Genomic DNA, 13,578 nt, shown 5'->3' with positions numbered 1-13,578 from the left:
TCAAGATTTCAACTAATTTAACCCCTTATGTCCACCAGATATGGCTGCCAGATCCAATCCACTGAGTGTGCAGAGTCTGTTCTGTTGTCTTTACTTTTACCAGAGCAGCTACCTTCTAATAAGCCTAAAATTCATTAGATTATTAATTTATTTAATGATGTATTTTATCTGTTGCTGAATTTGTCTTTTTATGAGTAACTTTTCAGACAGTGGACATGATTTGCTGCTTTCTTTACGTTCTTGGTCTGATGTCCTTGGTTTCCCTGCTCAAACATACAGACAGTGGTACTTCACTGGGACTTTAATAGAAGTGAATGGAGTGTGTGGGAATGAAACATGGACTCAAAAGAGTGGACAAGAGAATGCTAACACACAGCTAACTGACACCAACAAGTCTACTAAAAACAGCAGAGCTGCTTGTCTGGCAATAAATCTGCAGCAGTAGTCCTCTCTGGAAGTGTGCTGGTGCGAAGCCAAAGGATAAATCATTTCCCTGGAAAATATGAGGACGAGTGATAGCCAGAGCCCTGCACCCTGAGATATGTGATGATACTGGCTGGCCTGCACTACCATCTGAGCAGAGCACTGCAAAAACCCTTGTGCTTAGTGGGACAACTTCAGCTTGTCGTACAGCCAGGTAAAACATACAACACACAGACGACAAACCTATCCACCAGTGCTGCAGGACCCTGGATCTCTGTCAGATGACCTGGATGACAGCCCAGGGTACTGCAACCTTTATTAAAAAGAGACATTTTTGGCCAAAAAAAAAAAAAAGTCTGGAGCCACAACTGTTACATTCTGTATTTTTACTCTGAGACTTTCATTGTTTGGATCTGGCATCCATAGCATATCTAGGGAGACTTAAGACTAGAGCTGCAATGATTTATTAATTGTCAACTACTACATTATTTAAAATTAATTAAGTTAATTAATTAAGTTAATTTAATAACTATTTTGATAGTAAATTGATCAGATTGAGTAATTTTCTAAGGATAAAAAGCCTCAAAATTCTCTGATTCCACCTTCAATGTGACTCTTATCTGGTTTCTTTATTCCTCTGACAGTAAACTGAACATCTTTGAGTTGTGGACAAATAAAGACATTTGAGGACATCATATTGGGCTTTGGGAAACACTGTCTGACATTTTTCACCATTTTTTGACATTTCAAACCAAACACTTATCAATTATCGTAGAAAATAAACAAATTAATTAACGACGATGATGGTTAGTTGCAGCCCTACTTCCCTACTTAATACTTAAAATTTAGAGGAAAGTGTGCTGAACCAGTTATGATGCACATTTTAGTTGACAAAATAATAAAACTTGAAAAAAATCTGTTTATAGGCTGCACATTTTTACTACTGGAGAATAAGAATGACTTCAGGCCTACAATAATGATAAATGAAGTTTAAATGTTAAAAAAAAATATAACCATTCATTCATTTCCAGACATGCAGCTCCAGAGACTCAGGTTGCTGACAGCTGTGATGACCATACCAGGTCAGGTCTGTTAAAAAGGGAATATAAATGAACATGCTAGTCTTTTTATGGAGGCTATGTCCATGACACCAGCACTGTGCATCAGACTCTGCTGATTAACTCCTGGATAATCTTACTGTACTGTAAAACTCTAAAAGTTGTTGACACTATTTCACCTGAGAAGGTAAAAAACATATCTGGCAAGCAGGAAGCACAGCTGTCACCAGTCAGACAGGAGAATGCAGGTTCCCTGGTAGCTCACCTGGTAGAGTGTGCAGTCTAAATACAAAGACTGTCACTTTTTAAATGTAAATGGCCTTCTGGATTGATTTCAATCTGGCTTCAGGTCACATTAAAACACTGTGACTCAGTGATAATTATGGATACGAGTGATTAGTCGACTATACGATTAAACGTCCCCATCCACGCTAGTCGGCACCAGAAATACTAGTCGTTTAAAATATTTATCAATATTTCATTCATGCATGATGCCAGTTATCTGTTGCCTCTAAGATTTTATGCAGCCACACGCCACTAATCGGGGCTGCATCACTGTCAGACAGCAGCCCCTCTCGCCCAGCACGTATGAACCAATTGCCGTGGCAATACTGGATATTTACATCAGCAAAGTTGGACAGATGAATGTAGACTGTGAAAGAATAAGCTGATATATATTCACTCAACTGGAGAAACATGCCCACATTAAGCACAGACACAGACATAAACCTGCAGGCAGAGCAGCTGCTGCTAACACTGCTAACATTAACCACACTGAGTGTCAGGCTGGCAGCTAACGTTAGCTCTGGGTCCTTTACCCACAGACACTGTGACCCTCTTCAGTCTGAAAAGTTGAAGCGTTTATTGAGTTGTTGTCATGTTTTCTACATTAATGTGTAAGGTTTGTATTGCACAGCGCAAAGTAGCGCGCATCTCAGCGGCATTTAAAGTACGATTTGTTGATTGTAGACTGTGATTAACGGCTTCAAATGACTCTTAATACACACAGTATTTTTTCGGGCAGTGTTTAACATTATGAATTAATAAATTCTGCTAAATTTTAACTGCTTTCTGGGTGTTTTCTTAGTGTTAGACTAGTCAACTAGTCTAAATTAAATTTTGTGTTTAATCGATAGGGAAATTAGTCGCAAGGAACATCCCTAGTGATAATCGTGTTAAATTTTTGTAAATTTGAATTTTTTAAAATAAAACTATGGCAGAATTTAATATGACAGAGAAACAAATACATATGTAACGATAACTGCCAATCTTCATTAGGGCTGGGTACTGAACTCTGTACTTTAAATGTTACTGGCCCAATTATCATTGATGCTACAAAGTACCAATACAGGTTCAATCAACTGGTGCCAAATTTTATATCTGAGAGTGCATCTGGGTAAGAGAGTAGTAGAGTCTTTAGAGAAAAAGGGAAAGAGAGCAGCAGTTTGTTCAGTCACAGAGTAGAGCGAGTGAGTCAGGGAAACAGTGAGCTGAAAGCAGTCGTAAGTGTGATTAAGCATTTTAAAACTTGACACAGAAAAAAAAAAAACAATGTGAAATATAAAGCTGGCCAGAGCTACACCTCTGACCAAACACAAAACATAATATATGTAAAAGCTAAAGGGCTAAAACCTACAGCAGCAGCTGCACTTAAGTTTGTAACTTAACCTTCCACAGACAACAAAACTTCCAGTGAGCCGACGCTCCGCCACTGGCTGAAACTCTTTACCAAGATGATATTTAGTACGCCACAACAGAGTGTGAGATTTATTAGTGCATCTGAAATAGGGCTGCACAATTAATCACAATGGCAATAAAATCACAATATGGCCAAGTGCAATATCCAAAATGCAGAACCAGAACCAAATCACAATTATTTGAAAAAGTTCATTTTTTTCAAAACTGATTATTTCCACTAATTGTATCGCATGTTGCAATTTTGGTCAAAAATAATTGCAATATGACTTTCTTTTTTATTTATTTATTTATTTTTTTACCAAATTCTGCAGCCCTAGTTGGAAACCTGACAACACAATGCTCTAAATAAATAGCAAAATGTTCAAAATAAACAGGAATGATGAAATTAAGAAGTTTGGACTTATTTTTTTAACAAAAGAAATTACTTTTTTTAATCAGTTCAAATGTGAACGGACCCCCAACCTAATCTGCATACCATGGTATATCATGATATCAGTGCACCACTGCAACCCTTCATCCCCAATCGTAAAATACTTCTTGATAGTGTGTGTGGGATTATCTGGTACAGTCCTCAATTTGTTCAGCTCATATCTCAAAGACCGGGGTAATATTTTTGCCACTGGTGTTCTGAGTGGATCACCATGACATGTGGAGTCCTCCAGGGTTTGATCATTGGACCACTATCTTTTCAGACTTGTACATGCTACCTCAAGGCCAAATCATATTACACAGTCTCAGCTTTCTCACCAAATGACTAAGGTCCCTTAGAATTACTTCATCAAGGCTGAGAGTCAGTAAATAGCTGGATGGATTTAAATTACCTCCAATTCAATACTGTCAAGATGGAAATTGTGTATTTGTTAACAGAGTTACAGCTCAACTTGATTTCAGAACTGTAAACACAAAAACACAGACAATAATTTGAGATGTCATGTCCAGACAAGATTTGGAGAAACTCATTCATGCCTTCTTTTCCAGCAGGGTGGGCTACGTTTAACTACTTCAGCTTCAGCTGTAACAAAACCCAGGAAACCTGAGCAAAATACTCCTGTTCTTAAAGGCTTCCAGGTACTTGCAGTGCTGCTCATATATTGTAAAGCACTTAATAATCTTGGGCCAAATGCATTTCTGCCCACTTTGGAGAACATAAAACCAGTAGGGCCTTCAGATTAATGATAGGTCCCTAGTTTGTCATTATTAGTGCTGGAGCAACACATGGTTCACATGGGGAAGGGCATAAAATAAAGACAAAGCTGCATGGCATTTTCCAATGAGAAACCAACGGTCAGTTTACCCAAATAAGCAAACACGCAAAAAAAGAAAAATAAGAAAGAAAAAAAAAAGCCTATGTCTGATATTTCAGATAGTTTTGGTCCTATTTCTCCAGATTTTGAGATATCTGTCTCTGAGTGTGTACTCAGACTAAGCACAAAGTGAATTTTAGAGACGGAGCAATAAACACAGCAAATGGAAAGATGCGATTACATGTGAATATACGTAGAGCAGCAGGAACTGACGCAAAGACAACGTCAGCAAAAGTTGAAAATGTCTTTATCAATGTGCTTCATACATGTACAGAGATGAGAGGGAAAGCAGAGAGAGGAGGGAAGTAACAGAAAGAATCGGAGCTCCTGCTGAATTCAGAGATCAGTCAGATGCTGAAGTGAACACTAACACACAGAGGTACACTGCTGCAAGCTAGCTTACAGCTAAAGTCGGGACAGTTTGCTGTTTGGGATCGATAAACGCTCACTGTCAAAATATTAATTTATATTCATATTGTTCTAGCCACACCTCTATAGGATCTAAATCATTTCCAAAAAACCTTTCAGTTCTTTAAAAGTACTCAATACTAATTTCCTGCAATTTTAAGTAATAAGTAATTTATTTTTAAATTCTGAAGAGTTTTCTAAGATTATATGAAGGTACAGTTCCATGGAACTACCTGCAGGCAGAATGGTAATAAGGGGGGTTGGATTAGTTGAACTGATTAGTTAAAGGACGAGTGTGGGATTTAGTGGTATCTAGTGATGAGGTTTCAGATTACAACAACTGGCCTTACAGTCCCCTTACAAGCAGGTAGGAGAATCTACGGCTACAGCAAAACTCAAAAGGCCCAATCTAGAGCCAGCGTTTGATTTGTCCATCGGACAACTGTAGAAGCATGGCAGTGCAACATGACAGTCTCAGTGGAAGACAAGCTGCTCCTCCTGTAGCCCTCTACGTTCATTCTACTAATTCACTAATGAAACATACTGAATATTATATTCCATTTCTGCCATATGCTGCCAATAAACGCCCCCCACCAGGGCACTGTAGAACACTGGGATAAACGTGTGTGGCCTTAAAAAAACAACAACAAAAAAAAAAAACGCTGCACATGGGTTTTGTTTCTATGACAACAATATCTTCAATGTTCCAGTGACTGCCATTGTTGCACAGTCTAGCATCAGCACTTTGGCTTTTATCATCTATTCGCATCTATTTTGTTTGACATTTTTTCACTGAGCATCAATTGAAGATGATGTCAGTGCAGAGCTGCAAGGATCTGCATCAGGGCTACCAGCTTGAAGCCGGCTCTTCATACGGGCTTCTCTTGAGTCAAGTGGCTGTAAATCGCTGGTTAACCATGTCATTTTCTATAAATTCTTCAGAATAAAGGTCCTTGACATTTTGTTAACTAAAAGCTTTTATTACGAAGCAGCAAAAAATGTTTTCACCAACAGTAACTTGACACAACTTCTATGTGAGAAACTAAATGTCAGACCACAAAGATTCACACATGCAACCACAGATGCTCTCTCCTTATTGGAAAAAACTGGATAAAGGTTCTGGTGCTCAGAAAAAAAGAAATGAGGACATGAGCCCTAACCAAACTACGGAAAACTCATAAGCAGCAATGTGTGCAGTGAGTAAGCTTTAGGGGTATCTATTGGCAGAATATGGCAGAAATGGAAATACAATTTTCAATATATGAGTATATTTTTGTCAGTGTATAATCACCTGAAAATCAAAATCATAGGGTTTTTGTCATCTTAGAATGAGCTACAGAGGGTGCAGCTCCTCTTACATGGAAGCCAACATGTTGCACCATCATATTTCTACAGTCGTCCAGGATGGACAAACCGGACACTGGCTCTAGAGAGAGACTTGTGCATCTCCCGTGTGCTAATGCAGGTTCTCCTACACCAGGCCTACTCAATTACTTTTTTTAGAAGTGAAGTGCTACATTTCCTCTGTCTGACCCATAAAGTTGGGAATTTAAATGTGTAAACAATTAACTTTATTAGTTCACAATTGGAAAAGAAACATTAAGTATAATAGTACAGGAAAAAAATGCAGCTTTGTAATCCTAGAGTAGAAGTAGCTTATTAGAATAAACACAGTGTTACATTCAGCATCTTTTTTCATTCAGTTTGACTCTCCCTCTGCTTAAACACTCTGAGTACAAATGTTCTAATGAAATAAATGTCCCTGTGCTCAGTAACAGACAGAATTAATGAATGGGCCTGCTAGCCTACTAATAAAATAAAATGAGGATCTTCTAATGAACAATGCAAACACACAAACTTACAATGTTATCAGGCTATTTAAATAAAATCACAATGATACACTTTTTTCATATTTATAAATGAAGGGGACAGATTGAGGTCATTAAAGGACCAGATTCAGCTGATGGACTTCCAGTCGAAGTAGAATAGTCGAATAGACCTGTCCTACATCATTAGCTCCCAACCTGGGGTCCAGGCCCCCTTTAGGGGGCCAGCAGGAATAACAGGGGGTCCCCAAGACTTTGTCTGTTCTGAGATCCTCAAAATCAGACTTGCACATGTTAACTAAAATCACAATTTCAGAGTTCGTACACCTTTCCTAAGGTCAAATTCAAACACTTTTCAAGCATTTTCAAGGTTCATTTTTAAAACTTGGCTGTCTATTACGGTCGGAATTGTGCATTTTCCTTAACAGATAATTGAACATGCAACTGATTAATCATTAATAATCAATTAGTTATAAAACACGTTTTTTTCTCTTCTTTCTCTTCTTTCAAGTTTCCTTATCCAATGAATGGCTCCACCAGACTAAACAAATTATCAAATGTCAAAAATGTCAAATTATGATTAACTGTCAACTAATATATTTAATCAGTTAAATTCTTATATGGCAATTCATTGATTAATGATAAATCATTAACCTGCTATACAATCTGACTCAACAAATATCTGACTTATTTTATTTCTTTATCTATTTATTATGAAAGTAGTGTGATTACAATTTCAAGTACAAATATGGGGGGGCTCAAAGGAAAAGAAGTTCCTACATGCTTGGAAGCTCACCACTTGAAGCAACTAGATCCTACAGACTGACCCCTTAATGGAGTCAGTGCACTAAGTCAGAGAGGATGCTATTGAACTGCATCTTTTTCACATTTTAACATATACTGAGCAGTATCAGTTATAGATGAAAAAAAAGACAATGGTAACTGAGGACATTCAGACAAATGTTCACAGCAGAATGACTGACAGTTACAGTACGGCACTCCAAACTCACTTTTTCACTACCTTCACAAAACTCACAGAGGGAGCGTTCACATCGTTCACCAGCAGCCACACTGACAAGAGTGCCTGAAGCTGTGTCTGTACACAGGTTTTGTTTATCAGCTTTGTTAGCATAATGCATATCATCTCAAAATTCCAGATAATCAACCCAATGAATGGGTTGATTATGTTCTTTCAAAATATCCACCCTATTCATGCTCTATTGTTTGTGTGTCATGCACATCAAAATGGACAGCAATGTAGCATAACTAATTAAATATTACAAAATATCAATTTGATCTGTCACAAAAGGCTCAGTTTTTCAAACTCCATTCTGGTCTTTTATAATAAGCCAGCTAGAGGAAGCAAAGATGGGCATTTTACCTGTATATGAATATTATATTTCATTTTTGTTATATTCTACCAATAGATCCCCCTGACCCTCACACACTGGACATTTAAATCATCATATAATAAGCAATAAGACATGAAATGGACTTCCTCTTGAGTATCACTGATAAAAAACAGAGGAAGCCATCAAATCCTGATATTATTGGTACTGAAACCAGTTTTAAATGCCTTAATGATTAATTAATATATTCTGTGTACTATTCTATACTAGCAGTGGTTTGTTATGAAACAATAATGCAAATTTCATGTACATCTAGACATGACTAAGCTCAACAGACCATTGTACCTATAGGGAACATTTAAAGGTAAAAGTCACCAACACCACACTGCCATCTGTTTCGAAAACTTTAAATAAATGAGTCATATGAAGTTTCCCCTCAGTAGTCCAGGAACCATAACAATAGCCATAATCTGAAATCTAACCCTGCTTCTTCCTCGGGTGGTACAGTCTACTGCCAAGCTGAATTAAGTAAAACAAAGAACAGACAACAGTGATGGTACTATATATCAGTCATTCCCAAACACTGGGTCGGGACCCACAGGTGGGTCACAGGAGATTTTATTTGGGTCGACAATAAAAATATGGAAAAAATTTAGTATTATCTTATATTCTTATAATTCAGTAGTCTAAAATGTTCTATATTGTTTTCCCAATGTTAACTCAGCCTAAATGCATTTATTTGTCATTCATATAGTATTAAACATGTAAATGTTTACAATAACATGCATCAAAATTAGAACTGCAAATAATGTATGGTAGATCAATCTGTTCATTGCATTCACGATTGATTGATCAGTTGTTGGTGGAAAAATGATGACAAATGACATAAAATGTCAGAATATATTGATCAGTGATTCCAAAAGTCCAAGATGACGTCCTCAAATGTCTTGTTTTGTCCACAACTAAAAGATATTCAACCTACTGTCAGAGAAGAGTAAAGAAAGCAGAAAATATTCACATTTAAGAAGCTGAAATCAGAGAATTTGGAGGGTTTTTTTCTTCAAAAATGACTGGAACTGATTAATTGATTATGAAAATAGTTGGCATTTACTGTAATAATCAATTAAAAGTTGCAGCTTTAGTCAAAATAATATAAGGTGATGCAAAAATGGAAAAAAAAGGGTGTTTCATGCACAAATGAAGTCATACCAAGATTTATTAATAAGGTCTATTGTGGATTGGGTCGTGATGGTTTGTCATTCTTTGAAAAACGGTCCCCTGGAAAAAAGTTTGGGAAACACTGCTATATACAGTATTACACAATATATGATAATATTACAAGGCATGCTTTAAGTCACAGTATTTGACTATGTGCAGCCCAAGACAGGTGAAGCGGACAGTAAGACAGGACTATAGCTACAACTGAAGACGCTGAGGTCAGGTGTGGAAATATACTTTCCTATGCGGAGTAATAACTGTGCAATTAGTCACCTAGTAAACATTGCTACCCTACTAGTGTTTTCAACTTCGACATTAGCCATGGCCCGATGACACGTGGCCACAAAAAATGGTCCCGAAATATTCCCTGTGAGGCCACCAAATCATGACATTGCAACTTCCTGGAGGGACTGTATGACAAAACAAAACAGCAACAGAAATGTAGGAGTGGAAGTAAGATGGAAGTAGAAGTGTATAGAAACTAACACATTTAAAGATGTGATGTACTGCGTGCGTGTGTGCTGACAGTTTCCTCAGCTAGCTGAGAAGTCAAGCTTGTTTTGAAGTTGTATTGAATCTATAGTTTTTACGTAATTTCACATGTGGGCAACCAAAAACATACTTTGGTGACCAAATTTAGGGGCTTGGTGGCCCATGAGACAGTGCTTAAAAATATTAACATCCATCCTTGGGGTTTCCTTCCTTTTAGTCTTGTAGACCAGTCTAAATATAAAGAGTTCTGTTTAACAGGGAAATTACAAATATTGCTAGTAAATCACCATATATTTTGAAATTCAGGCCTGCTTCTACAGTATGTACTTGTATATAATCAGTATATTAAGATATCAGAAAAACAATTCCTATTATCAGGTAAATACACTAATGAAAACATACTTCTGATTATTATATTCCATTTCTGACATATTCTGACAATAGAGCCCCCTAAATCTAACACACTGGACCTTTAATGTATATTCAGATTCATGACTCCACCCAGAAGCTGTTTGACCAACCCTGGAAGTTCTGTCTACTGGCATCAAGTGGGAATCTACCCTGAGCACGAGCAGCATCCACTGTGACATCATGTGTGAGTGACAGGCCAGGGCCCACTCCCTGTGTGTCTCATACAAGACGGACTGTAGCATCCCTGTTTAGCCCATGTTAGCTTTCTCTTTTGGGTGAAGAGAAGTGAACCGAACGCCTCTCACAGCAGCCTGTGTGTTGGGGGGGGGCTAAAGATAGCAGTTGGTAGCCATGCTGTAGGAGGTGGAATCATTCAGAGGCCACCATGGTGCCAACTACAGTCACAGAGCCCTCTGCTGCTTCATTCATTTATTCACGCACACACTCACACACACACACACACACACATACACACACACACACAGCATCATCATTAGCTATCCCGAGGCCTCCATCAGCCTCCGTCCTACCTCCATATCTGGCCCAGCTGAAGGATGTGGATGAGGGACTGGCCGAACCACACGCAGAAGGAGTAGTAGGCCGACCTCCTCCTGCCCCTGCCGGGCCCAGTGCTGTTGGTGCTGTTGGTGGTGGTGTTCTTGCTGGCGGTCGACGCCTGTCTCTGCGGCGTGGCCGGGTGCTGTGGAGCGGTAATGTCTCCGTGCGAGGCGGAGCCGCTCAGCAGCTTGTTCCCATCCATGTGGGCGCAGTCCGCGGCGGACTCAGCTCCATCCTCCGTGCTGAAATCGTGGACGAACCATCTGAAGCTGAAGAGCTGGACGGAGAAGGAGCCGAGCACCACGAAGAAGAGCGTCAGGCCGAACCACCAGTAGTCGCGGCGGAGGTAGTAGTCGACCGACAGCCACACGTCGGTGCCCACGTCGGCCAGATACACGGCCACCGCGGCCACGATCCACAGGCAGTCCCACACCGTGTACCGCTGCTGCTCCCGGCCCAGCCGGAGGCACGTCGACTGGGAGCCTCCCCCGCCGCAGCACCGCGACTCCCCGTTGGCGAAGTCCCCGTCCCCGGTGCCCGCAGAGTCGGGCTGGGCGCCCGGGTGGAGCCCCTGCACCGAGCCGGAGTGCTCCGAGTTCTGCAGGGGGGTGAAGGCCACGTCGCTCTTCTTCATCTTCAGGACCCCGTCCGACTTAGCCGCCATTATTGTAAGCTTGTGGTAGTCCTACTCTGTTATTTCTCCTCCGGTCCTCCTCCCCTCCTCCTCCTCCTCTCCTCCTCACCCCTGCCTCTCTCCGTCGACACCCTTCTGCGCGGCTCTGCTCCTCCTCCTCCTCCTCTTCTTCTTCTTCCTCCTCCTCCTCCTCCTCCTCCTCCTCCTCCTCTCTGGGCTGGACTAGCTCCTCTCGGCGGCCGCCTGCTCATAATACACAATCCGGACTGAAAAGAGGAGTGAACGCAGTCTCCATGTTCTGCTCCGCTATCACGTCAGTGCTGGACTGCTGTTCCTGCTCCGAGTGACAGTCCGCTCACATCCAGCCGACAGGAGGCTCCTGCGCTCCGCTTTGTCTCCTCCACCTGCAGACAGCAGCCTACCTGCACCCGATCTGCTCCTGCTGTCTGTCAGTGTGTGTCCTCGGTGAGTCCTGGTCCAGAGGCAGCTGCTGGGGATGCAGGAGGAGATGGAAACAGGAGCGGAGGAGAAAGAGGAGGGCTGCAGCCATCTGCTTCTTCCTCCATGGCACAGACTGAAAACTATGACATCATCCTCCCTCTCTCCCTCTCTCTCTCTCTCTCTCTCTCTCTCTCTCTCTCTCTCTTTCTCTCCCTCTCTCTCTGGCTGTTTGCAGACTGGTTGAGCTCTGTTACAGCTCACAGTAAACACTACTATCATTGAAATCCTCTAAACCAGTCTGCCATGAGAATGAGGATATAGGAAAAACTGAGTTGCAGCAGCTGCTGTACTGACTGGTTACTATGTATCATGTGTTCTCAAACAGTTCTCAAACATGGAGAGCAATCACCAGATCATTTTACACTGTACAGCACAATACTTCATTAGTCCAACATAACATAACATAACATAACATAACATAACATAACATAACATAACATAACATAACATAACAGGCTTGGGGAGCAACGGATTACATGTAACAGGATTGTGTAATTAGGAGACAAAATGGGTAACTATATAGCATTACAGTTATAGAAAAAGTAATCAGATCGCAATTAAATCTAGAAAAATGTGGATTAGCAGGACTACAATTTAATAAAAAAAAAAAAAAAAAGATAAAGAATGATGTACTCCTACACACAGAGTGCACACATTACAACACTTAATGAGTCTCACATCACCCCTCTAGTCTCAGTGAAACCAGCTGATCTGACAATCAATCAGTAGCCGCTGGTCATTAGACCTCACTCTACATTCTAAAACTTAATTTACTTTGAAATATATGCTGTATATTTATTGAATGAGCAAAAATAATATTGTATTTTTGGTGAGTAAAATGTATAATCTGCAGTAAACTGTCGTGTTAAAAATGTTTACATTCTCTAAAGTTACTGATAGGTCACGCATTTTATTTTGCTAAATGACTTGCCACAAGTTGTAAATACACAGTTCAATTCTTTCAATACAAGAGCAGTAGGTTGGTGGGGTGCACATGACCTGCACCCTCAGCATTCATCTGAATGGTGCTGATTTACACACAGCCAACCACTGGGTGGCAGCAAAGAGTGAGAGGCTCGATCTACATCTGACAATTAATGCAGTAGAGTGAGATGTGTTGATAGTTGGAGGACCCGAGTGCATCAGCTAGCTAGAATGGAGACAATCAGAGGAAGATGATAAACTCTCTGTGGAGAACATGGTGACAGTGTAACTCAGCCTCACACTGGGACCAGGTGATCTCCAGACAGGTGATCTGTGCTGGATTAAGCACAGCTCACCTGTCTGGATACTGCAGTAAAACACTAATACCACAATGAAAATACTCCAAATACAAGTAAAAATCCTGAATTCAAAATCTTACTTGACTACCTGCATAAACAAACTGCTAGCATTTACTACACAAAACAACAGCTCATGTTAGCTACACAGACCAACTGCTGACTTTAGCTATAAAGACCAATCTCTAATGTTAGCTACATAGAAAACCTGAAAACAGTTGATTGTTGAGTCTTATCTCCAGAACACAGGTTTTGTTTTCTCCATCCTGAGCCCCTCCTACCAGACAAGTAGCATGCGCAACATGCATGTATGCAACAGTTTACTGAGGCAATCGTGAGCGAGCACGGATCAACAGACATCAGCTGTGTGCTTCTGTACTGACAGTACTCACCAGGGAAGTTGATTCTTTCCTCCCTC

At 40.3% G+C, this 13,578-nt stretch overlaps 1 protein-coding gene across 1 annotated transcript in view; it reads right to left on the bottom strand.

The window, feature by feature from the left end:
- The window catches only part of xkr4 (XK related 4), a 34,159-nt gene extending 22,712 nt beyond the window's left edge, over positions 1-11,447 (bottom strand). The window contains exon 1 of the mRNA XM_084732639.1: positions 10,718-11,447. Coding sequence (XP_084588765.1) covers positions 10,718-11,409 — 692 coding nt within the window. The 5' untranslated portion in view covers positions 11,410-11,447. The remainder of the gene's footprint in view (positions 1-10,717) is intronic.
- Between the last annotated feature and the right edge of the window lie 2,131 nt (positions 11,448-13,578).

Source organism: Lutjanus erythropterus, chromosome 12 (genome assembly GCF_056507025.1).
Source record: "Lutjanus erythropterus isolate fLutEry1 chromosome 12, fLutEry1.hap2, whole genome shotgun sequence".
NCBI lineage: Eukaryota > Metazoa > Chordata > Actinopteri > Lutjaniformes > Lutjanidae > Lutjanus > Lutjanus erythropterus.
Note: the sequence above shows the minus strand (reverse complement) of the source record. Positions and strands in the feature narration are given on the sequence as shown.